The following is a 23,889-nucleotide window of genomic DNA, read 5'->3' on the forward strand; positions in this document are numbered from 1 at the left end:
TTACCTTTGAATGTAAGCATTTTCTGATGTGTCTTTAACTCTTTTACTGCCAAAGACGTTAAATGACGTTCTGCAAAAAACTACGGAGGAGCGCCAAAGACGTTAAAAGACGTCCTCCCATTTTTATTTTTTATTTTTTTGAAACGGGTGCTGTGAAGGCTTGCGGAGCTCTCCTGAAAGTTTCAAGCAGGTTTCTTGAGCCTAATGACTATTTTTGGCCCCTAGAGGGCAGCGATGACTCTCTTTTGACAAGATCGGGTGGGCGTCAGTAGTATAAAAGGCAAGGCGGGGCGAGAGCGTCGAGGAGGAGATGAGAATTGAGGAGAAACAAAAAATGGCGACCGATGGTAAGAAGCAGCTCATGCTTGATCATTTTTTTCAAAAAGGAGAAGCATCAACCAGTGCTAAAGTGCACGTTTGTGAAGACGGGGATGATGATGGTGACAACGAGGTTGACGCCGAAGCTGCAGCGTTGACGCGGCGGCAGCTTCGATCACGTCCTAAGGCCTCAGAGGCTAGCGGTGCTAGCGCCGGAAAACGTCGTGCACGACCGAGCACTTCTGCACGCGAGGACGTTAAATCGGACGACGACGATGATGATGATGGTGACAACGAGGTTGATGCCGAAGTTGCAGCGTACACGCGGCGGCAGCTTCGACCACGTTTTAAGGCCTCAGAGGCTAGCGGTGCTAGCTCCGGAAAACGTGGTGCACGACCGAGCACTTCTCCGCACGAGGACGTTGATTCGGACGACGACGAAGAGTATCCTGAGTCCGATGGATATTCTTCGGAGGAGTGGGTACAATCTGACCACGGAGAAAGTGATACGGACAGTCTTTTATCCGCAGAAGACTGCGAAGGTAAGCACAAACTTGCTATGAGATACTTTTCCGGCACGCTGTTAGCACCTCGTGTAACGTGAATGTGCATTCATAGATCGCGGATCGTGCTCACAACGACGTCCCTCTGCAAAGACGACAAAGAGAGGTATAAAAAAAAAAGTGTTTTCAATACACCGTAACAACAAAAGAAAACGGTCTTTCGATATTATTGTAATTGTATATATTTCTTTCAGCTGCAGCTCAGAGTGACACTCCTCAGAGTGAGCAAAATAAAGGTCCAAGGACCAGTGGATCCCAGAAAAAAGGTAAACACATATATAGCATCACACTGATCTAAAATGAATATTATATGATATTGAAATGTATATTTGCAGATCCCAAAAATTCTGGCTGGCATGAAGCAGGCTGGCAGCCAAACTCATTCCCCTTTACTGCGGAGCCAGGACCGAGAGGTGCCGCAGCAGAGCTGAATTCGACCCGGCCAGTTGACTTCCTGCAACTCTTCATCACGGACGAGCTTCTGCAGCACATTGCTGATCAGTCAAACTTATATGCACGCCAGTCTATGCAAAAACGGGCTGAAAGTCTGCCACACTGCAGGAGTCATGCTTGGAAGCCAGTGTCTGTGTCCGAACTCAAAACTTTTTTTGCACTGCAATTTCTTACTGGTTATATAAACAAGCCCAGTATAGAAATGTATTGGACTCAGGATGAAATAGAGACGACACCATTTTTCAGTCGCGCGATGCCTCGAAACCGCTTCCAGCTCATCTGGAGTTTCCTGCATTTCAACGCCAACGAGACACACAGTTCAGACGACAAACTATTTAAAATTCGTCCTGTGTTCAATCACGTTGTAAGCAAATTCAAGGAACTGTTTCAACTGGGCAGGAATATCTGCATTGATGAGGGAATGATGAGTTTCCAGGGACGTCTTTCGTTCAAGGTGTACAACCCCCAAAAGCCGGTCAAATATGGTATCAAATCGTACATTTTGTGTGACTCCCAAACCGGCTATTGTTTTAATATGCAACCCTATGTTGGTATTAGTTGTTCTCTCCCTGACACAGTGTTCAACTTACTGGATCGTCTGCCAGGAAATGGGTACACACTATTTATGGACAATTTTTATAATTCGATTGCTTTGTGTGAACGTCTCCTGGCAGCACGTACCAATGTTTGTGGAACGCTGAGGAAAAACAGGGGTGAACCCAGTGAGATCACATGCCTAACCAACACTGGCCTTGGGGTGGGGGGGAAACTGGTAAGGCACAACACAAATGTTTTGATTGTGGCATGGCAGGACAAACGTTTGTTGAGGATGGTGACAACGTTTCATGAAGATGAAATGCGGACAGTGGAGGTGTGGCGGAAGGCACAAAAAAAAAAGTGCCTTTCCAAAAACCCATTTGTGTTGTGGACTACAATTCCAAGATGAATGGAGTGGACAAGATGGATCAAAACATCTCATACCACCCATTCACACGTAAAACTTTGAAGTGGCACAAAAAGTTTGTTGCATATATGTTCCAGATATGCATGTTCAATGCATACATATTGCACAAAGCAAAAAATCCTGGGAAGTGTCAACATTTTTTGGAATTCATCCAGCAGGTGGTGAGAGGGTGGCTGTTGCCACAAGACCAGGAGGAAGTTGGGATGGAAGGACATGAAGCCAGACAAAACACCAGGTCACCACATAATGATCCTGAAAGCCGACTTGATGGCAACATGGCCAAACACACGCTGCAACACATTCCTGCTACTCCCCGGAAAAAAAAGCCAGCACGAAAGTGTAGGGTCTGCACACGAAAGGGCATTCGCAGTGAAACAAACCTGTGGTGCAAATCCTGCTGTATCCCCTTGCACCCAGGGGAGTGTTTCACTGTATACCACACAAAAAGAAAAATTGTGTAGTTCAAACTCCACACAATTGTAAATAGTCACACATGCACACCTTTGTAAATACTTTGTCAAATTGTTACGCTGTTCTGTAAATAAACTGTTACGCTGTTCTGTAAATAAACTGGTTATTTTGCAAACTAAAAACACTTTTTCATTGTTGGTGGTGGTGTATTACAGAAGTAAAGCACTATTTAGGTGTTTGTGGCATCATTTATGGACAAAAAGAAGTGTAGAATTCACTGGAGTGCATGAAATAACATCGTTTCACAAAAAGCTCTTTTTCTCCGCTTTTTGTTTCAAAACAGAGCATTTCGGTGAAACTAACCTATTTTCTATTTTTGATTGCTGAAGAACGGAATAAGGTTTTTTCTGATGAAAGATGAGAGTCCAATCTTTCATTTGGTAGTATGTGTGTTTCCATAGTCCAAACACAACATTTTCTGTGGACCTTGAAAGATCAGTCAAAATGCTTAAATCGGCTGGCACTGGGGACAACCCGTTTTTGAAAACGTCTGGCAATCAAAGAGTTAAGAGCTCTTAAATAAATCTTTGCAAAGGAAACTTCTTCATAAGATCTCAATGCAATTATTTTGAACACGCAAAGATTACACTTAATATAGTAATCAAATAATACCTTCAATTGCCACAATGCCATCAATGTATTATTTGGAGAAGTTGAACTTAGCGTAGGTGGCATGTTATGTTGAGCATCCTTGACATGTCTGAATGACAGTGTTGGGACAAAAAAGAATCCTGTATCATTAATTTGAGGACTAATTTCATCCTTAGTTGCCAAAATGTTCCCTTACATGCGACGTATATGGTCCACAAGTTTTTCAACTTCCTCTGCTTCTATCATAGTGGATGTGGACTGATCATGTTGCTTTTGTGTAAATGCACAATTTGTTTTTTCCCCCACCAATCAATCCACGGATCGTGTGCGACCGTCTGGCTTGATCTGGACCGTACCGATCACAGATCAATGATGATTCGTTGCACCACTACAAGAAGGTAAAGGGATTGGCAGAAAAATCAAACGAATTGGGATTTAAAAAAAAAATTCAGGTAGGCCCTTGACTACAATAGGTTGCTGGGCTCCAGCCCTGGCAAGACCGTTGATAAAGGCAGGCCTGGCTCTCGGTGAAACATACAACTGGGAATACTTCTTTAAGAAGGAATTTTGAAACACAGGTGTAGAAATGGTCTCACCCAAGTTTGAAGTCCGTCTAGGACAAGGGGGCAAAAGTATGACCCTTGTACATGGGCAAAAATGGGCCAAAATTGGACATTCAAATGCTCATTGTTCACTTCCTGTTCATTTTAGGAAGAACATTTGCAAAAGCTCCAACATTAGTGCAAGCATACACATTTAGCCCAAGCTTGCACATCCAATCACAGATTGTGGCGTAACTTGTTCTAGTCGAGCAGTTCCATTTACATGAATCCAAAGCAATGACACCATACGTCCTTCTATATACAGGGAATCCGGCCCTAATTGCTGGTAGGTATGAGAACCCAATAGACTCACATCACCTTTTCGTTGACTCTTTCGGGTTATCATGCCTGCAAGTCCTCAACCAGGGCTGGATTTCCTGTGTATAAGCAAGACATCGGCACTGCTCTGCTGTCTGTCAGCAGAAATGTTCCCACACAGAGTAAAGCGAAGACACTGTACTATACTAAGACAACTCAACCATTTGGTTTTCATCATGGACTTACAGTGATCTCAAAATGTATCACGGCGATCAAGAGCCTGCAGTCTTGGCTACAGATTCTGCTCCAATATTGATCCACGTCCTTCTGCGACGCTTGTGTGACTTCAGTTGTGCCTTTTTTTTGTCACACTAGAGAGTGTTATCCATTCCTGCTCTGCATTCTGACTGTGGTCGGGTGACGCAGGGGAGTTTTTTCCTTGGTCAGAGTCTCCAGCGTGGAACACTTCCGTTGCATGTCGCCAAACTTTTGGCCCAATGGTCGAACAAAAGGAGCCACCGGGAGACGGAGGATCGCAGTTCAGTCTTGCTATATTATTATTTTGACACACTTTTATATCCACTGAGGCACACGCTTGTCTTTTCCCACAGACTTGTAGAAACACTTCCACCTTCCCAGCGCTTCCGCAAAATGAGAGAGAGCGTTTCGGTCCCGAACCCCCATCATTATTTCACATCTACAGGAAAATAGGGGCAACAGCCATTGTGCCAAGTCTTAAAATTCTTACATTCGCTCCATCCATTCTAAGAAAAGGTCTAAACAATTCTCATAAAGGTCTAAAAAGGTACATAAAAAAAGGTCTAAAATGTAACTCTGTTAAACTAATCAACCAGTGTTGAACTGCAGTGTTAACCCCCCCCACACACACACACACACACACACTTTGTGTGAACAATGATGGCAATAATGTGTTATGGATATGATGAGTTGTTTACTTGCCAAAACGAACAACAAACGATTTGTTGACCGGAGGGCAAGAGTCCTGGTTGGTAGGTGGGGGACGGGGGGACTTCCAAGGCTGAGTTTAACTTGGCAGTAATCAGGTGCTAGGCGGCAAGCAAAGGCAGACTATAGGCTGAAATTGAGAAGAGAGAAAGTAAGATTAATAACTGTAACAATTATAGACCAGTCACCCTCAATTTTTTCTCTCTCTTCCTTTCCTTAACATTTCACTCTTGGAAATATGCATTTAGTCAACCTAGGGTGGGGTGAGATGCCTCCATTCTCCCCCTTTTGCCTAAACCAGAGACAGTCCAAAAGAGATTACACTCTTGTGAAGTCAACCACAGGCCATCTCACAAAGATGTGAATGTTGTTTGTCACCAACCAGAACCACGAGTTTATGGCATCAAAGTATTTTATCGGAAAGCATCATCTTCACCCCCTGCTGACATCGCAGACTGGCAGTCTGCAAACTCTTATCAAAGTCATAAAACAACATGGGCCAAAAGGTCCGCTGGAATCCCGGTCAGTACATTCCAGCCTTCTTGGAGTTTACACGTGACCAGAGTGCCTCCAAGTGGTTACGATCGGAAGTGCCCTCACATGAAACACCTATACTCCACAAAGCAATCTTATACATTTCATATAAGAAATACATCACATACAAGTGAACTTACGTACAACTGAATGTTTCACATCATGTTATGTCTATGAAAAAGGAATGTCATACGTATTTCAACAGGAATGATGATTGTAAACCCAGAGATTATTTAGTTACTCCGAAAATAACGAAATGATCTCATGATGCGTTATTAGTTTATGTGTAACGATAACATATTTTGTTTGGAAGAACTTGACGTGCCAGCCTAACCAAATTTAATTCTTAATAATTAATTCTTTAATAATTTGGAGTTTAAAAGTATCTGACTTGGGTTGAGCCAAAAGAGGGACGGCGCCCGCACCCCCTTTGTGACGTTCACGCCCCGCAAATTTAAAACAGCCGGCGCGAACCTCGTTCTGTGCTCTTGTTACCGTACCTCTGTTTCTGCTTCATTCACCTTTTTCACCTCGTCTGGCCCAGAACTGACAAAAGGATTCCCCGGTGCCGTGCCACGTTTTTCAACCAGATGGCATCTCTGTTCCCTGAACGACCAAGTGTCTCAGAATTGGCGATCACACCGAACTGTCGCCATGCTCCAAACCCCGGCGCGCGGCCCACCTGCCAAACAGACTTTTGCTCTTCCTTTTTTTTTTCTCTTTTTTTTTGTGTGTTTCGACCCACCTCGGTGGCACAAAGTCCCCAACAAATTTTTCCGTGACCCTATGTGTCACCCAGAGACCGCAGTTATGACTCTGGCAGCGCGCCATCCCAGTGAGTCAACCCGTACCTGCTACTTCCTCCGAGTGTCCCGTCGCAGCGCGAGCTGGTTCAAAGGCTGGTCTCCTTCAGGACGCAGGCACGCAGCGGATCTCGGCCTCAGCAGCTGGATTTGGGCAGCTGAGACGCGGACCCCCTCGCGCGCCGAGAGTACAACTCCGACTGAAGCGACCTTGGCTGAAAGCAGCATCCACCTTGAGCCGAACTGCACCGCCCGTCATCTAACGGGAGCCCCGAGCTGTGTCGCACCTCATCTAAATGTGGAATATTTTTATTTTATTTTTCCCTTGCCTTTTGGGAAAAAAAAATCTTCAATCGACCTTCCCTCGACCTTGCTCGATTCAACTCACTCCATTAAGTTGCACGTCTCATTGTGGCACGCGAGCATTGTGGCACGCGAGAGAGACGCATGCGCGAGATGCTGTGATTATCGCGAGACCTACAGCGAGACCGGGACACCCCAACATGGCAGCGCCCAGCTGCTAAGATAGAACTAGCTCTATTATGCTAAACTAATTCGAGTTTAACCATCATATATCTTGGCTTTTCTCTTTTCTCTTTCATCCGACAGATTTGGAATACCATCCAACGTGGAGGACCTCGAACGCTTCATTGACGGTTATTTTTACAACTGCGCGTTGGAGGACTCTTCCGTCGAGAAACCGTCTAAGAAACCCTCTAAAAAGAGAAAGAATGACTCAGCGACGGACACGGACGACCTAACTACTACGGAGGTCTCGGTCAGTATGCTGGAGTCCATAAATAAAAAGTTAGAGGTCCTCTCCCTAATCTGCGAGGAGGTGAAAGGATTTAAGGTAAGTATGGAATTCCTCAGCCAACAAATAAATGATCTCCAACGCAACAATGCCGAGATACACGCTACACTCGTGACTGTTTCAGCCGAGTTAGAAACCATTAAAAAGGAAAATAAAATGCTAAAAGAAACTATTCTGGATGTTCAATCCCGTAGCATGCAGGATAATTTAATATTCTTAGGTATATCCGAGAACACCTCTGACAATCCAGAGGTTGAGATAAAAAAATTTATGACGACATCGTTAAAAATTCCTCAGGAGACGGTAAATAACATCTCCTTTCACCGGGTACATCGGCTTGGAGCCCGTAGGGGCAAGAGACCCCGTCCTATTATCGCCAAATTTGAGCATTTTAAACAAAAAGTATTTGTTAAAAGTAAAGGACGGGAGCTTAAAGGGACCTCATTCGGAATGAATGACCAATTCCCTAGAGAGATTAATGAGCGGCGAAAGGTACTGTTTCCTATAATGAAGCAAAATAGGCAGGAGGGTAAACGGACTATGATGGTCGTTGATAAACTATACATCGATGGCCAACTATTCCGGAACCCCAACTCCACTCCCTGGCTGTTCTAATTAGCATCGATGGAACTAAACTTTGTTTGATTATTAGATGTATACGTATACATATACATATACATATAATGTATATGTGGTTATAAAACCTAAAATATGAATACTCATTATGTTTACGCTATATTATAAATATAATAATAATACATAACTATATCTAAAAGTAGATTTAAACAAAAAAAAAAAAAATCTCGCTTGGGTTACCAGTTACTGGTGTATTATAATGTTGTTTAACTCCCCACTAACGTCCTTCACTTTCACATCCCTACCCGTTTTTTCACTGTTATATTTACTTACACATTTCCTTATATTTTACACAAATTATATAAATCACCTAACTACTTTGATTCTATCCTATAACATGCCAGTATTGACAAATGGCCTATGCAGATATTTACACAGGACTGAGCCTATATTGTTTGTATGCATAAATTAGTTCTGGTTTCCTGGAATGTTTGTGGCGCTCGCTCACAGGCAAAAAGAATAAGTATATGTAGGAATTATTTTGGAGGATTATTATACATTTGCCGTGTTGAAGTAAATTGCCTCTTGGGAAACACAAGTCAACGTAATAGTGTAGTAATTTCTGTTTAGGATTGCTATGTATTGCAAAGGAGTGTTATTGTATTTGGTGAAGTTGCAAGTGGACGACTCAGCTGCCGAGTGGGGACAACTGATAAGAAGACGTGACACACGTCAACGCCAGGGCCCCCTGGACTTGCATGCCGCATTAGAGAGTGTGAAGTGAGATAGGAGTTGTTTTTCTCTTTCTGTCATGTAATCAGATGCCCCGATTAGTACATATAAGGGGACTATTTGAGTGATGAACCAAGAGAGACTCTGTACCGATCAAACTAAGGCTGCAGTTTTCTCTTCCTCATGACCAATCATGAGTAATAAATTTGGAACCAGATGCTTCTTCTCTCTTTATTTGATAAATGTCTACATCTAAACCTGACATATTTACTTACACATTTCCTTATATTTTACACAAATTATATAAATCACCTAACTACTTTGATTCTATCCTATAACATGCCAGTATTGACAAATGGCCTATGCAGATATTTACACAGGACTGAGCCTATATTGTTTGTATGCATAAATTAGTTCTGGTTTCCTGGAATGTTTGTGGCGCTCGCTCACAGGCAAAAAGAATAAAAACTTTAGACCATCTCTTAAAATTAAAAGCAGATATTTGCCTCCTGCAAGAAACCCACCTACAAAAATCTGAAGAAAAATTACTTATTGATAAGAATTTTAGCCAAGCATACTCTGCCCCTTATAACAGCAGACAAAGAGGAGTCTGTATACTCATACATAAGAATTTACTCTAAATAATACAATAACAGACCCAGAGGGCCGATACATTATTATTCAGATAACTATATTTAATAAGATATATACACTTGGCAATTTATATGCCCCTAATAATGATGATCCGGCCTTTTTCCATGAATTTTTCTCTCAGCTGTTTGATTTAGCAGCGAACTCTACTATTATTATTGGAGGAGACTTTAACACAGTCTTAAATCCATTAATAGACCGTTCTAATAACACAACATGTATAAGGCGATTACGATCTACTAAAGTAATAGGGGAATATATGGATGATTTTGGCCTCGTCGACAGCTGGAGACTTAAAAACCCAAATAAGAAGGAATTTACCTTCTTTTCCGCTGTACACCGGTCTTTTTCAAGAATTGATTATTTTCTTACAAATAACTCTATTGCTGATAAAACTGTTACAAAAATACATCCTATTATTGTTAGCGACCACGCACCAGTCTCACTTTCCCTACAAGTTGATTATACCTTTAAACCACCACCAACATGGCGTTTTAACATCTCTCTGCTAAACGATGCAGAGTTTGATAAAATTATAAGGAAAGAGTGGGCAGACTTTTTGGAAATAAATGACTCTCCAGGCCTATCGCCATCTCTTCTCTGGGAAGCTGGGAAAGCAGTAATTAGAGGTAAAATTATATCATATTCATCTTATAAAAAGAAACAGGATCAAAAATTTGAAAATGACTTGGAAGATAAAATTAAACAACTGACGGATGAGTACGCAATAAACCCAAATGACCAAATATGGACTGACTTACAAAATACAAAAATACAGTTAGACGATATGCTAACTAAAAAGACAGAGTTTATAATACAACAATTGAGATACAACAACTTTGAATATAATAACAAATCAGGTAAATTTCTTGCAAACCAACTTCAACGCAATCGGGAAAAATCTCTTATAACGGCTAGTAAAGGGACAACTGGTGAATGTACACAATCACCAGAAGAAATTAATCAAATTTTTTATAACTATTATCGCAACCTATACTCAGAAACTAACAAACCTAACCCTGAGCATATTGAGGCATTCCTCAGTAGCTTAAATATGCCTCAGTTAACTACTGAATATAAAGATATGTTAGAAGCGCCACTTACTATAAACGAGTTGTACAGTGCTCTAGATAGTATGCCTAATGGCAAGGCACCTGGCCCAGATGGTTATCCAGCTATATTTTTTAAGCACTACTGGTTAATGCTTGCTCCGCTATTCTTAAGAGTAGTAACAGAAATTAAAACTAATGGTTACATACGTCCACACATGAATACAGCAGCAATTAAACTTTTATTAAAGCCAGAAAAAGACCCCACCCTTCCATCAAGTTACCGTCCGATTTCACTAATTAACACTGATATCAAAATTATTACTAAGGCTTTCACATCTAGATTAGAAACAGTAATCTCGACAATTATTCATAGCGACCAAACAGGCTTTATTAAAGATCGTCACTCTACTAATAATATTAGGAGGCTCTTTAACCTTATTAGCATGTCACAGCGGCATGATAAGAAGGCAGTTATTATATCGTTGGATGCAGAAAAAGCTTTTGACAAAGTTAACTGGTCCTTCCTCTTTGCTGTTTTAAATAAATTTGGCTTTGGGAAATCATTTATCCACTGGGTGTCAGTATTATATGATTCTCCCAAAGCTACAGTTACTACTAACGGGATTATATCTAAGAGCTTTATTTTACAGAGAGGCACAAGACAGGGATGCCCACTATCCCCTTTATTATTTGCAATATTTATCGAGCCACTTGCAATAGCCATACGCCAGGAAAGAAGGATTCAAGGAATTCACTCTGGGGTAACAGAACATAAAATTAATCTATATGCCGATGATATTTTACTTTATCTAGAAAACCCGGCGATTTCGTTAGGGGAAGTATTTAACTTAATAACTAAATTCTCACAGTTGTCAGATTATTCTATTAACTGGACAAAATCAACACTTCTACCTATTACAGAAAATTCATGGAACCCTACAAGCCAGGACCCACATTACTCATTTCCTATAGGTAATTTAAAATACTTAGGCATAAAAATCTCACCTAAATTAACTGATTTAATTCATTTAAATTTTTCTCCACTTCTGGATAACATTCATAGTGACTTGGAACGCTGGAATAATCTTCCTATTTCTTTAATAGGACGAATAGCCACCGTTAAAATGAAAGTTTTACCTAAAATAAACTATTTTTTCTCAATGATTCCATTTAAACCTACGGCTAAATGGTTCCAGTTGTTGGACTCAGCCGTTACAAAATTTTACTGGAATAAAAAAAAAGCAAAGATTAGTCTATCTACTCTTCAGAAAAGCAAATCCAAAGGTGGCCTAGAGGCACCAAATTTTATGTACTACTATATAGCTAACCAGCTACAATATATCGTTCTATGGGCACAACCCAACAGAGATACTAACTGTTGGCTGGAACTAGAACAGAAGGATTGTAATAATCTCAGACTTTTAGATTTACTCTTTATTATAACATCGATTAAGCGACATAATTGTTTTAAAAACCCAATGATCTCCGCCACCCTGACTGCCTGGTGGAAGGCATTAGAAATTACAAAAGCCCAAGTGGAGCCCTGTGGGCTTTCTCCCCTATGGCATAACCCTGACTTTCGAATTAACAACCAAACGTTTTATTTAGGTGTGTGGGAGCAGAAAGGAATCACACATCTTCACCATCTCTTCTCAGATAATATGTTTATATCATATACATCTTTGCTCCAAAAATACAAAATAACAAACGGAAATTTTTTACATTATCTGCAAGTTAAAAATATGATAAAGAAACAAATTCCAACACTTCAGGGTACGCTCCAACCGCCTGGCTTAGCTAAAGATATTACCAAGCTTTCTCCGACAACAACAAAAAAACTTTCAAAAATATATAAGTTACTTTCATATACTGATAAAATGTCTTTACCCATCTTAAAATGGGAGACAGACTTGTCTATAGCTCCGGAATCTGACTTTTGGATTCAAGTTTGTGAAAATGCATTTAAAATGACAAAACACACAAATTTACAATTTATCCAATACAAAATAATCCATAGAACATACATTACTCAATATATGATGAAGAAAATGGGCCTCTCCGACTCCGACATTTGTCTCCAGTGTTTACAAAACACTACAGACACTTATTTTCATGCTTTATGGTTATGCACCCCGGTTATGTATTTCTGGACTAAAGTCTTAGAAAAACTTTCCGCTATCTTGGACTATCGGTTGGGGCGGCCGCGGTATGAAGCAGTGCTGCGGTCGCCTGTCCGTGTACAATACATACAATACATTTTAGGGCACATAACACACTTTGGGGGGGAGTGGGGTGGGGTGGAGACACCGTTCACCTGCCCCCAATTTTAATGCAACACACACACACACTTATGTATATACACTGGGTGGGGTCACACTCACGGTTTAGGGGTAGAGTTCGCCAGTCGGCGAGCTGGCGAACTTAGTAACAGGGTTAGTTTTTCACTTAGATCGTTGGGGTGACGACCGGGGCCTCTCCCCGCTGGGCCTGGGGTTCGGGGATGCCGCCCGTCCTCCGGTGCCCCCATCTCCCCTTCTGCCCCTGGTGTTCCGTCCCTCCGCGTGGTGGGGTGGGCGCGGGTGCCCTCTCCGCTCCGCTGCCCGGCCCCCTCTTCGGCGCGGATGCCTGGGTGCGGTGTGTCCCCGGGGTCTGGGGTCGGGGGCTGGGGGGCTGTCGGTTGGTGGGGGTGGGTGTGGGGGGCGGGGGCGGCTTGGTTGGTGGGGGGGTGGTGGTGGGGGTGCCGGGGTGGGGGGTGCTGGGGTGGGGAGGGTGTCTGGGGATTTGGGGACCTGGGGGCGGTTGGGGCTGGGTTGGGGTGGGTGGCGGGGGTGGGGGGCGGTTTTGGTCGCGGGGGGGAGCGGGGGTTGTGGGCCGGTGGGGTGCCTGGTGGGCCTGCAGTGCCCCGTCCTGCTGCGTTGGGTTGGGGGCGCGGGCCGCGTTGGGGTGGGGGGCGCTCCTGCTCCGGGGTTTGCTCTCCGGCCGGTGGCCCCTGCGGGGCCCGGGGGTCGTCCTTTGGCGCGGCCGCGGCCTGGGGGGCCCTGAGGTGTTGCGCTTGCTCTGTCCTGGCGGGGGTCGACGGCTCCCCTCTTTGGTGGAGATTTTCATGCATGCTAGATCCACCACACCAGCATCTATCGAGACTCAGACACAATTTGTTTCTCCCTCAGGTCATTGATTCGGTGGAGGCTGGTGTCTGTGGATCTCACTCTGCTTCGTCTGTCCTTTCTACCTTTCCTCAGTTTCTCCTTTGGGCCCTTGAGGTTTCCCTGATTTGTTGGAGTTTGGATGTCTTTGGGGTTGGTGAAGGTTAGTGGCCCGGTGGGTGGTGTCTGGTCGGTGCTGGGCTTCACTTTTCTTTCTTTTCTTTGGTCCCCCTTCGGGTCTCCTGGCGGCCCCACGACTCTGGCTGGATTTTGAAGTGTTCGGTTTAGGTGAACGGATCGGGAATTCTTATTTATTTATTTTATTTTTTTTCTCACGCACGCACGCACGCACACACACACGCACGCACACACGCACAAACACACATACAAAAAAAAAAAAAAAAAAAGGGAGAACAATGATGATGACATTTCAAATGATCAATACTGAGATCTCCCAGAAGAAAAAAAAAAAAAAAAGTTGCACGTCTCATAACCAATTTCATCTTCAATCGACCTTCCCTCGACCTAGCTCGATTCAACTCACTCCATTAAGTTGCACGTCTCATAGCCAATTTTACATATCTCTGGTGCAACTTCCATTTGCAATATCTCACAGATTGGCAAATCAAACCTTTCCTTTCTACCTAGTTAAATTGTTCCTTTCTTATTTCTACTAGCTTTATTTTTATCCCTTTTCTTTTCACCGTATGATAGTTAGGTAGGCATTTGATTCTGCATGTGTAACAGTAGTGGATAAATGCATGTTTTTCTAAATCGAGTTCAGTCTCAATCGTGCTTGTGTCGGAGTGGATTAGTAATTATTTTATTAATACAAAGAACCACGAACATTGAATGTGGCGACTTCCGATTATGAATAAATAAATGAGGATTCGGATTTTATTCGTTGTGTTTCTCCAAAACTGAAAGTAAACAGATTTGTGGTGCAGGTACATCACATGCCAGGCTTGTCTTACGTGTCACTTTTTTTTTCAATCCCTAGCGAGCTGTGGACGACAAGTTCCACTGTATCGAGGAGAAAGTGGCAGAGATTTGTCAGCTGCAACAGCTTCTCCGGGAGAAAGAGGGTGATCTTTCCTCACTATACTGTTTGGACATACAGTATACACAAATGGAAAGCCCAAAAAATTATAAAGTTGGTCTCCTCTCAAAAAAGCTTCCACTCTGAAAAGAGTGTCTACAAGCTTTCAGTGTGTCATTCTTTAAGCCCGTATCTCACTGATACAGGCTTTAGGAAGTCAGACATTTATGTTTTAGGAGAGGGTCTGGGCATAGCGGGGTAATGATGTAAATGTTTTTGTAAATGCTTTTTCTGTCTGTTAGAGTCTGGAGTTGCTTGTCCGTGGTAATTCTCTAGAGTTGGAGAAAGTGCGTGATACCTGTGGGAGCATCCAGCGGCAACAGCAGGAGAGCCTGCAAAGACAGAACTGCATCCTGAAAGAGAGAGACACTATCCTCAACCAGATGCAGACAGAACTGCAGGCTCGAACAGAGGAAGTTCAGGTACTCACACAAAGAAAAGGAGGCCTTTGGGGCATAAAGCTAATTAACTCATCTGCTCCCAAAAACGTATAAATTACTATTTTAAATGTTTAAGTTTCCCAAAGACGTATTTATAAGTTTTTTTCACAGTTTTTTTTTTTTAATGGTAGAGCATACAGAAGGCTTTGATGCAGCCTCTGAACTGAAGAGAATGCTTGAAGCAATGGTAGTTATTGCAAAAATGGCCAGAAGGTGGCAGCAGAGTAAAGGAGATCAACCTGGGTCATGTTGAAAAAAAGCTCATTTACTCACAATTCTAAATAGATTTTTGAATAATGATGAAACTTGTTTTTTGTTTTTTGGGGTTTTTATTTGTTCATTTTTCCTTTCGGTCAAATCATTGTGACAGTTTTAACATAACAGTTTACAACATATATTAGTTACACCCAAAAAGAAAAAGGGCTGGCGAGATGAAGCCAAAGCTTAATAATTCACATCCCCAGAATACATTTAAGAATTTAGCTATATTCTAATGCCAATTGCTGCAAAACTGAAACAGATAGAAATATTATTTTTTCCTGCTGAAAGAACAGACTTCTTCTTATTTTGGTATGTTCCATGTTTTTATAGCAATAGAACACAATATTCTGTGGGCTTTGCAAAATCAGTCGAAATCCAGTAACACAGCCGGGAGTGACGGGGATTGCTTCAGTGAAAATTGCTGGGAGTGAATGAGTTAAATGTGAAAGCTTACTGTGTGTCTATAATACAATTTTAAATAATAGTAATTATAAATTAGCATGCCCCATAATCAGGAGAATATCAACCCATAGCCTATGCACCATTTGTATATTTCTCAACTCTCAGCCAGTTGCATAAGAAGTACATTCACCACTTAAGTCAAAAATAACTACATCTGTACTAAATCTGCCCCAAAACAAGCATGTGCTATTTGCAGTTACCTAGCAAGTTAAGTGAGACTCAGATGTAGACTTTGTGTTGTCATGCTACCAATCTCTTAATCATAGTGATCTTGTCTTCTTTCTTGGGCTGCAGGACTTGCGTTCCTCCTTGCTAACTCGGATACATTCTGTACCAAGTGAAGTTCTGGGGGAGTTGAACGTCCAACTCCAGTTTAAAGATCGCCTTTTCCAACAGATGCTGGCTGACGGGACACAACAATCCCAGCAGAATCAGGAGCAGGTCAAGGATTTGCTCAGAACCATCAGTGCCAGGGATCAGTACATACAGGTACTGTAGAGGACCGTATTTGTGCCACTCACTGAAAAATTAAGGAATGTAAATCAATAGAACACTATTTCCAGAATTCTGGAAGCCAACTGCGCAAACAGCTAAACTCAGGTTTTGGATCAAGATTACAGTCAAATACTGCAGTGGAGCTTGATGTGAGAGACAAAGAGAATGAGGAGCAGAGAGGCAAACATGAAAGCAAGCTCCATGTTACAGATGGCATCAACAAGGTAAGTTGAGTGCATTTGTCGCAGTGTTTATGGAAGTAAACATGGTGCCGCGTGTTCAAAAGGAGCAAGGCGGGAGAAGGTAGAAATATTTTGGCAAAAAATGATACCATGCTCCTCGAGTATGGATGGCCAAAACTGCCAAAATTAAAAATAAATAAATGACATATATATAGTGGCAGCACGGTGGCTGACTGGTTAGGACGTCCGCCTCCCAGTGCTGAGGACGTGAGATCAAGTCCGGGCTTTGGCCTTCCTGGGTGGAGTTTGCATGTTCTCCCCGTGCTTGCGTGGGTTTTCACCGGGTACTCCGGTTTCCTCCCACATTCCAAAGACATGCATGGCAGGTTAATTGAACACTCCAAATTGTCCATAGGTGTGATTGTGAGTATGGTTGTTTGTCTCTGTGTGCCCTGTGATTGGCTGGCAACCAGTTCAGGGTGTACCCTGCCTACTGCCCGAAGCCAGCTGGGATAGGCTCCAGCACCCCCGCGACCCTTGTGAGGAAAAGCGGTCAAGAAAATGGATGGATGGATGGATGGACATATATATATATATGTATGTATGTATGTATGTATATATATATATATGTATGTGTGTGTATATATATATATATATGTATGTGTGTGTGTATATATATATATATATATATATGTATGTATGTGTGTGTATATATGTATGTGTGTGTATATATATATATGTATGTATGTATGTGTGTATATATATATGTATGTATGTATGTGTATATATATATATATGTATGTATGTGTGTGTATATATATATATGTATGTGTATATATATATGTATGTATATATATATGTATGTGTGTATATATATATATATATACACATACATATATATATATATACATACATATATATCTACACATACATATATATACATATAATATACTTAATATACTTACATAAAAGTTTGTTTCTACCTTACTCAGTTCTTCAGTAATCAACAATAGAAAATGGTTAGTTTCACCCAAATGCTCTGTTTTGAAACAAAATACGGAGAAATCAAGCTTTTTGTGAAACTATATTATTTCATGCACTCTAGTGAATTTGACACCTTTTTTTTCCATGAAGGATGCCACAAACACCTAAACAGTGCTTTACTAAAACTTAAAACACTACCCCCAACCATGAAAAAGTGTTTTTTGATAGCAAAATAGGTTTATTTACATTGAACAGTGTAACAATTTGGCAAAACAATTTGGCAAACTATTAACAAATGTGTGCAACCGTGGTACTATTTACAATTGTGTGGATTTCAAATACAGTTTTTCTTTTTGTAACACTCCCCTGCGTGCAAGGGGACGCAGCAGGATTTGCACAACAGATTAGTTTCACTGCAATAGCCCCTTCGTGTGCAGACGCTACACTTTCTTGCTGGCTTTTTTTTCCCGGGGAATAGCAAGTACAGTATATACTGCAGTGTGTGTTTGGCCATGTTGCCATCAAGTCTACTCTCAGGATCATGATACGGTGACGTTACGGTGGTGTTACATCTGGCTTCCTCATGTCCTTCTGTTCCTATACCGGGTGGTAAGAGATGTTCTGATCCATAGTATCCACTCCATTCATGGTGGCATCGTAGTCCAGAACCAGTGTCTTCTCCGTGATCAGACTGTACCCACTCCTCCGATGAATATGCATTGGACTCGTCGTCCGATTGAACGTCCGCCTGAGCAGAAGTGTTCAGTTGTGCTCCGCGTTTTCCGGCGTTAGCATCGAAAGCCGGTGAGGCTTTGTGACGTGATCATAGCCACCGCGTCAATGCTTCCAACTTCGGCGTCAACCTCGGAGTCACCATCATAATCATCGTCGTCATCAATGTGCTCAAGCTGCTTACAACCGGTCGCCATTTTTGCTTCCTCAGTCATTCTCCCCTCAACACTCTAGCTCCGCCTCACGTCTTCTACTGACGCCTACCCAATCTTGTCGAAAGAGAGTCATCGCTGCCATCTAGTGCCCAAAAATAGGCATTATACTAACTAGATCTGCTTGATACTTTCAGCACAGCTGGCCAAGGCTTTCCTCCACCCGTTTCCCAAAAAAAAACAAAAAAACATAGTGAACGTCTTTTAACGTCTTTGGCACTCCGCCGTAGGATTTTACCAAACGTTATTTATTGTTTTTGGTAGTCAAAGAGTTAATCTCTCTCGGGAATTGGTCATTCATTCCAAATGAGGTCCCTTTAAGCTCCCGTCCTTTACTTTTACCAAATTCTTTCTGTTTAAAATGCTCAAACTTGGCGATAATAGGACGGGGTTTGTTGTCCCTACGGGCTCCAAGCCGATGTACCCGGTGAAAAGAGATGTTATTTACCGTCTCCTGAGGAATTTTTAACGACGTCGTCATAATTTTTTTTATCTCAACCTCTGGATTGTCAGAGGTATTCTCGGATATACCTGAGAATATTAAATTCTCCCGCATGCTACGGGATTGGACATCCAGAACAGTTTCTTTTAGCGTTTTATTCTCCTTTTTTAATGGTTTCCAACTCGGCTGAAACAGCCGCGAGTGAAGAGCGTAACTCAGCATTATCGCGTTGGAGGTCACTTACCTGTTGGCTGACGAATTCCAAACTTCCCCTTAAATCTTTGACGTCCTCGCTGATTAGGGAGAGGACATCAAGTTTTTTATTTATGGACTCCAGCATACTGACCGAAAAGTCTGTAGTGGCTAGGCCGTCCATGTCCGTCGCTGAGTCATTTTTCCTCTTCTTCGAAGGTTTCTTCGAAGGTTTCTAGACGGAAGGATCCTCCATCGCGCAGCTGTAAAAATATCCGTCGATGAAGCGTTCAATGTCCTCCACGCTGGGTGGTATCCCAAATCTGCCGGATGAAAGAGAGAAGAGAAAATATATCCAAGATATATGATGGTTAAATTCAGATTAGTTTAGCATAATAGAGCTAGTTCTATTTTAGCAGCAGGGCGCCGCCATGTTAGGGTTTCCCGGTCTCGCTGTACGATACGATACGATACGATACAATATACTTTTATTTTCCCCGTGGGGAACTTTTTCCTGGACTCTGTCCAGTTTACAGTAAGGAAAAAACAACAGAATAGAAAGAGATAAAATCAAAATTAAATAAGAAGTGCAGCAGTAGTTTACAGTAAGAAAAACAACAGAATAGAGGGATAATTAAAATAAATAAATAATAAATAAAATAAATATATAAAAAATAAATAATACACACACACTCCTATATATATATATTGCACCACTTAGTTAATGTCGGTTATTAAGTAATTTGATGGATGTCGGCAGGAATGAGTTCTTGTAGCGGTTCAGCCTGGTTCTGGGGGCCCTGAATCTCCTGCCGGAGGGAAGTAGCTGGAACTCATGATGCAGAATGTGAGTCGGGTCAGTAACAATTTTCTGTGCCAGTCTGGTGACGGACCGCTCATAAAGCATCTGTAGGGAAGGATGATTCCTGACCCACATGATCTTCATGGCAGTCCGCACCAGACCGGCAATCTGTGACCTTGACTGCACAGTCAGGTTGCCGTACCAGGCCGCAATGCCGTATCTGATGATACTTTCCAATGCAGCCCGGTAGAACAACAGCATGGTCCTCTGCTCCATTCCATAGACCCGAAGTCTGCGTAGGAAATAGAGACGCTGTTGGAGTTTGGAGCAGAGACTTCCAACGTGTACCCTCCAGCTGAGTGTGTTGTCAATGTGGACCCCCAGATACCTGTATGAAGCCACCTGGCTGATGTGATTGCCTTTAATGACGACTGGCCCGTGGTCACCCACAGTTTTTGGATCAAATATCACCTCCTCTGTCTTTCCCACATTGAGCACAAGATGATTCCGGTCACACCACTGGACAAATTTCTCTATTTCTGAGAAATAGTCCAGTGGGCTACCGCCGGCCTGCAGCAAGCTGACGATAGCTGTGTCATCAGAGAACTTAATGATAAAGTTCTCTGGGTGTGATGTCACACAATCATTTGTGTACAGTGTGAAGAGGACCGGGGAGCTGACGCAGCCCTGTGGGGCGCCTGTGCTTATCAATCTGGGTTCCGAGAGGGAGCTGTTGACCTTGACTTGCTGTGTGCGCTGTGTCAGGAAGGAGTGATACCACCTCGAGATGTACGGGTTCACATTCATCTCCTTCAGTTTACCCAAAAGCAGGTGCGGCTGCATTGTGTTGAACGCTGAGCTAAAGTCAACGAACAACACACGTGCATAAGCTTTCGGGCCGTCTAGGTGTTTGCTGACCAGATGTGTGATGCTGTTGATAGCATCGTCAGTGCCGCGACCCCGCTTGTAGGCAAACTGAAGGGAGTCTAAGTGTGCATCCACCTCCCCCCTGAGCCGAGTCACCATCAGCCTCTCGAAACACTTCATGACAATGGAAGTTAGAGCCACAGGCCTGAAGCCATTATTGACCACAGGACATTGTTTTTTAGGAACCGGGGTGATTACTGATTTTTTCCAGAGACTGGGAATGGAGTGTGAGTCCACAGATCTCTGGAAGATGGGCTGTCATGCCGCTGTGAGCTCCTCTGCACAGGATTTTAGCAGAAGGGCAGATATCCCATCTGGTCCTGAGGCCTTTTTTGCGCAGACAGACCTAAAAGCAGATTGGACATCATGGGGATGAATCACCAGCCTTGAGTCCTGCTCATTCACTGAAATGGACCTCAGGACCTCCCCACATTCAGAGGAGAAGTCCTGGGTTTCGAATCTTAAATAAAAGTCATTCAGCTCCCTTGCCTTCTGGAGGTCATTTAGGGTGCTGAGACCTTTTTGAGCAGGAGTCAAATTGGTGATCCTCCTCATGGTGTCCCACATTTTCTTGGAGTTGCTAGCAGCAAAGTGTTGTTCTATAGTCTCTTTGTGCTTCCTTTTTGCTTTTTTAAGCATGTGCTTGAGTTCTTTTTGAACCAGTTTGAGCTGGGCTCTGTCCTGGTTCTTAAATGCCCTTTTTTTGCGGTTAATACAGTCTTTAACCTCTTTAGTAATATACGGTTTGTTGTTGGGGTAAACAGTTATTTCCTTTGTTGGTATGATGTTGTCCACACAGAATTGAATATAGTCAGTTACAGTCACAGCAGCAGTATCCACATCCAGCCCATGAAAGGTATTCCACTCCGTGCATAGGAAACATCCTTTAAGGGTCTCAATGCTGTCATGAGACCAGATTTTAACAGTCTTTCTCTGTGGTTTGCTGCGTTTGAGAGCTGTTTTGTAGGTTGGGATGAGGTGAATTGTGTTGTGGTCTGAGTTGGAGAGGGGGGGCGGGCTCTACTCACATATGCGTTCTTCACGTTCCCAAAGCATTTGTCCAGGACTCTGTCTCCCCTTGTACATTTTACATACTGATGAAAACCCGGGAGACAGCTCCAATTTGCAGTGGTTGAGGTCTCCTAAGATGAAAACCGGGGCATCCGGGCACCGTCGCAGTTGTTGTTGAACGCAGTCAGAGATGAAGGCGGCAGCGCTGGCGGCGTTCCCGCTGGGCGGAATGTACACGGCGCAGAGGAAAATGTTTCCAAACTCCCTCGGCAGGTAACCCGGCCTCAGACTCAAGCAGAGAAGCTCCACGTCGGGTGCAGGTGGTCTGCCGCGCCGCGTAATTCCGACACCAGTTGTCGTTAATGTAAATACAGACGCCCCCACCTCTGCTTTTTCCCGACGCCTCAGTCCTGTTGGCGCGACTGAGTGAGAATCCCTCGATCTCACACAAAGAGTCTGGGATGTCGCTGTGGAGCCATGTCTCCGTGAACACCATGGCGCAGGCATGCCGGTGCTCGCGGCAGGCTGAGGTGAGGCTCCTCAGCTCATCCAGCTTGCTCTGTAAGGACCTCACGTTGCCGAGTAGCAAGGACGGCAGCGCAGGTCTGCATCCTCTCCTCCGGAGCCTTTGGCGTGCTCCACCTCGCTGTCCTCTCCTCCGGCGGCGTTTCCCCGGGTCTGCTCGCCGAAATCTCCTCCGGCAAGTCGGGGGGTGGTGTGTCGCCTGTTGAGCGGAGGGCCCAGAGCGCGTGTCTGATGTAGGAAATCAACAAAGCCATGTCGTTCCTTTGTTCTTCTGTTTACACACGCCATGAGTAGATTAGGCTCCGTTCGGAGCCCCGACGTGTGCTGTAACTCGCGGCCAGATTGAGCAAGTGGCTCATAATTTAAAAAAGTTAAAAATTAAAAGTTAAATAAGGAAAAGGTTAGAAGAACTGCAGCTTTCCACGGAGCCCGTGTCGCAGACGTGCTGCGCCAACGTGACCGGAAGCATATTCATATTCATCTTATAAAAAGAAACCAGATCAAAAATTAGAAAAAGACTTGGAAGATAAAATTAAACAACTGACGGATGAGTACGCAATAAACCCAAATAACCAAATATGGACTGACTTACAAAATACAAAAATACAGTTAGATGATATGCTAACTAAAAAGACAGAGTTTATAATACAACAATTGAGATACAACAATTTTTAATATAATAACAAATCAGGTAAATTTCTTGCAAACCAACTTCAACGCAACCGGGAAAAATCTCTTATAATGGCTATTAAAGGGACAACTGGTGAATGCACACAATCACCAGAAGAAATTTATCAAATTTGTTATAACTATTATCGTAACCTATACTCAGAAACTAACAAGCCTAACCCTGAGCATATTGAGGCATTCCTCAGTAGCTTAAATATACCTCAGTTAACTACTGAATATAAAGATATGTTAGATGCGCCACTTACTATAAACGAGTTGTACAGTGCTCTAGATAGTATGCCTAACAGCAAAGCACCTGGCCCGGATGGTTATCCGGCTATATTTTTTAAGCACTTCTGGTTAATGCTTGCTCCACTATTCTTAAGAGTAGTAACAGAAATCAAAACTAATGGTTACATACGCCCACACATGAATACAGCAGCAATTAAACTTTTATTAAAGCCAGAAAAAGACCCCACCCTTCCATCAAGTTACCGTCCGGTTTCACTAATTAACACTGAAATTAAAATTATCACTAAGGCTTTCACATCTAGGCTAGAAACAGTAATCTCGACAATCATTCATAGCGACCAAACAGGCTTTATTAAAGATCGTCACTCTACTAATAATATGAGGAGGCTCTTTAACCTTATTAGCATGTCACAGCGGCATGATAAAAAAGCAGTTATTATATCATTGGATGCAGAAAAAGCTTTCGACAAAGTTAACTGGTCCTTCCTCTTTGCTGTTTTAAATAAATTTGGCTTTGGGAAATCGTTCATCCACTGGGTGTCAGTATTATATGATTCTCCTAAAGCTACAGTTACTACTAATGGGATTGCATCTCAGAGTTTTACTCTACAGAGAGGCACAAGACAGGGATGCCCACTGTCTCCTTTATTATTTGCAATATTTATTGAGCCACTTGCATTAGCCATACGCCAGGAAAGAAGGATTCAAGGA

General features: G+C 42.8%; 1 protein-coding gene across 1 annotated transcript; it reads left to right on the forward strand.

Moving 5' to 3' along the window:
- Positions 1 to 434: 434 nt before the first annotated feature.
- LOC144062124 (uncharacterized) lies at positions 435 to 1,347 on the forward strand. The gene is made up of 4 exons (XM_077583104.1): positions 435 to 860; positions 937 to 987; positions 1,076 to 1,147; positions 1,217 to 1,347. Exons 1-4 carry the CDS (start codon positions 594 to 596, stop codon positions 1,310 to 1,312), a joined length of 486 nt encoding a protein of 161 aa, XP_077439230.1. The 5' UTR covers positions 435 to 593; the 3' UTR covers positions 1,313 to 1,347.
- Positions 1,348 to 23,889: the final 22,542 nt, after the last annotated feature.

This window comes from Vanacampus margaritifer, chromosome 13 (genome assembly GCF_051991255.1).
Source record: "Vanacampus margaritifer isolate UIUO_Vmar chromosome 13, RoL_Vmar_1.0, whole genome shotgun sequence".
Taxonomy (NCBI): domain Eukaryota; kingdom Metazoa; phylum Chordata; class Actinopteri; order Syngnathiformes; family Syngnathidae; genus Vanacampus; species Vanacampus margaritifer.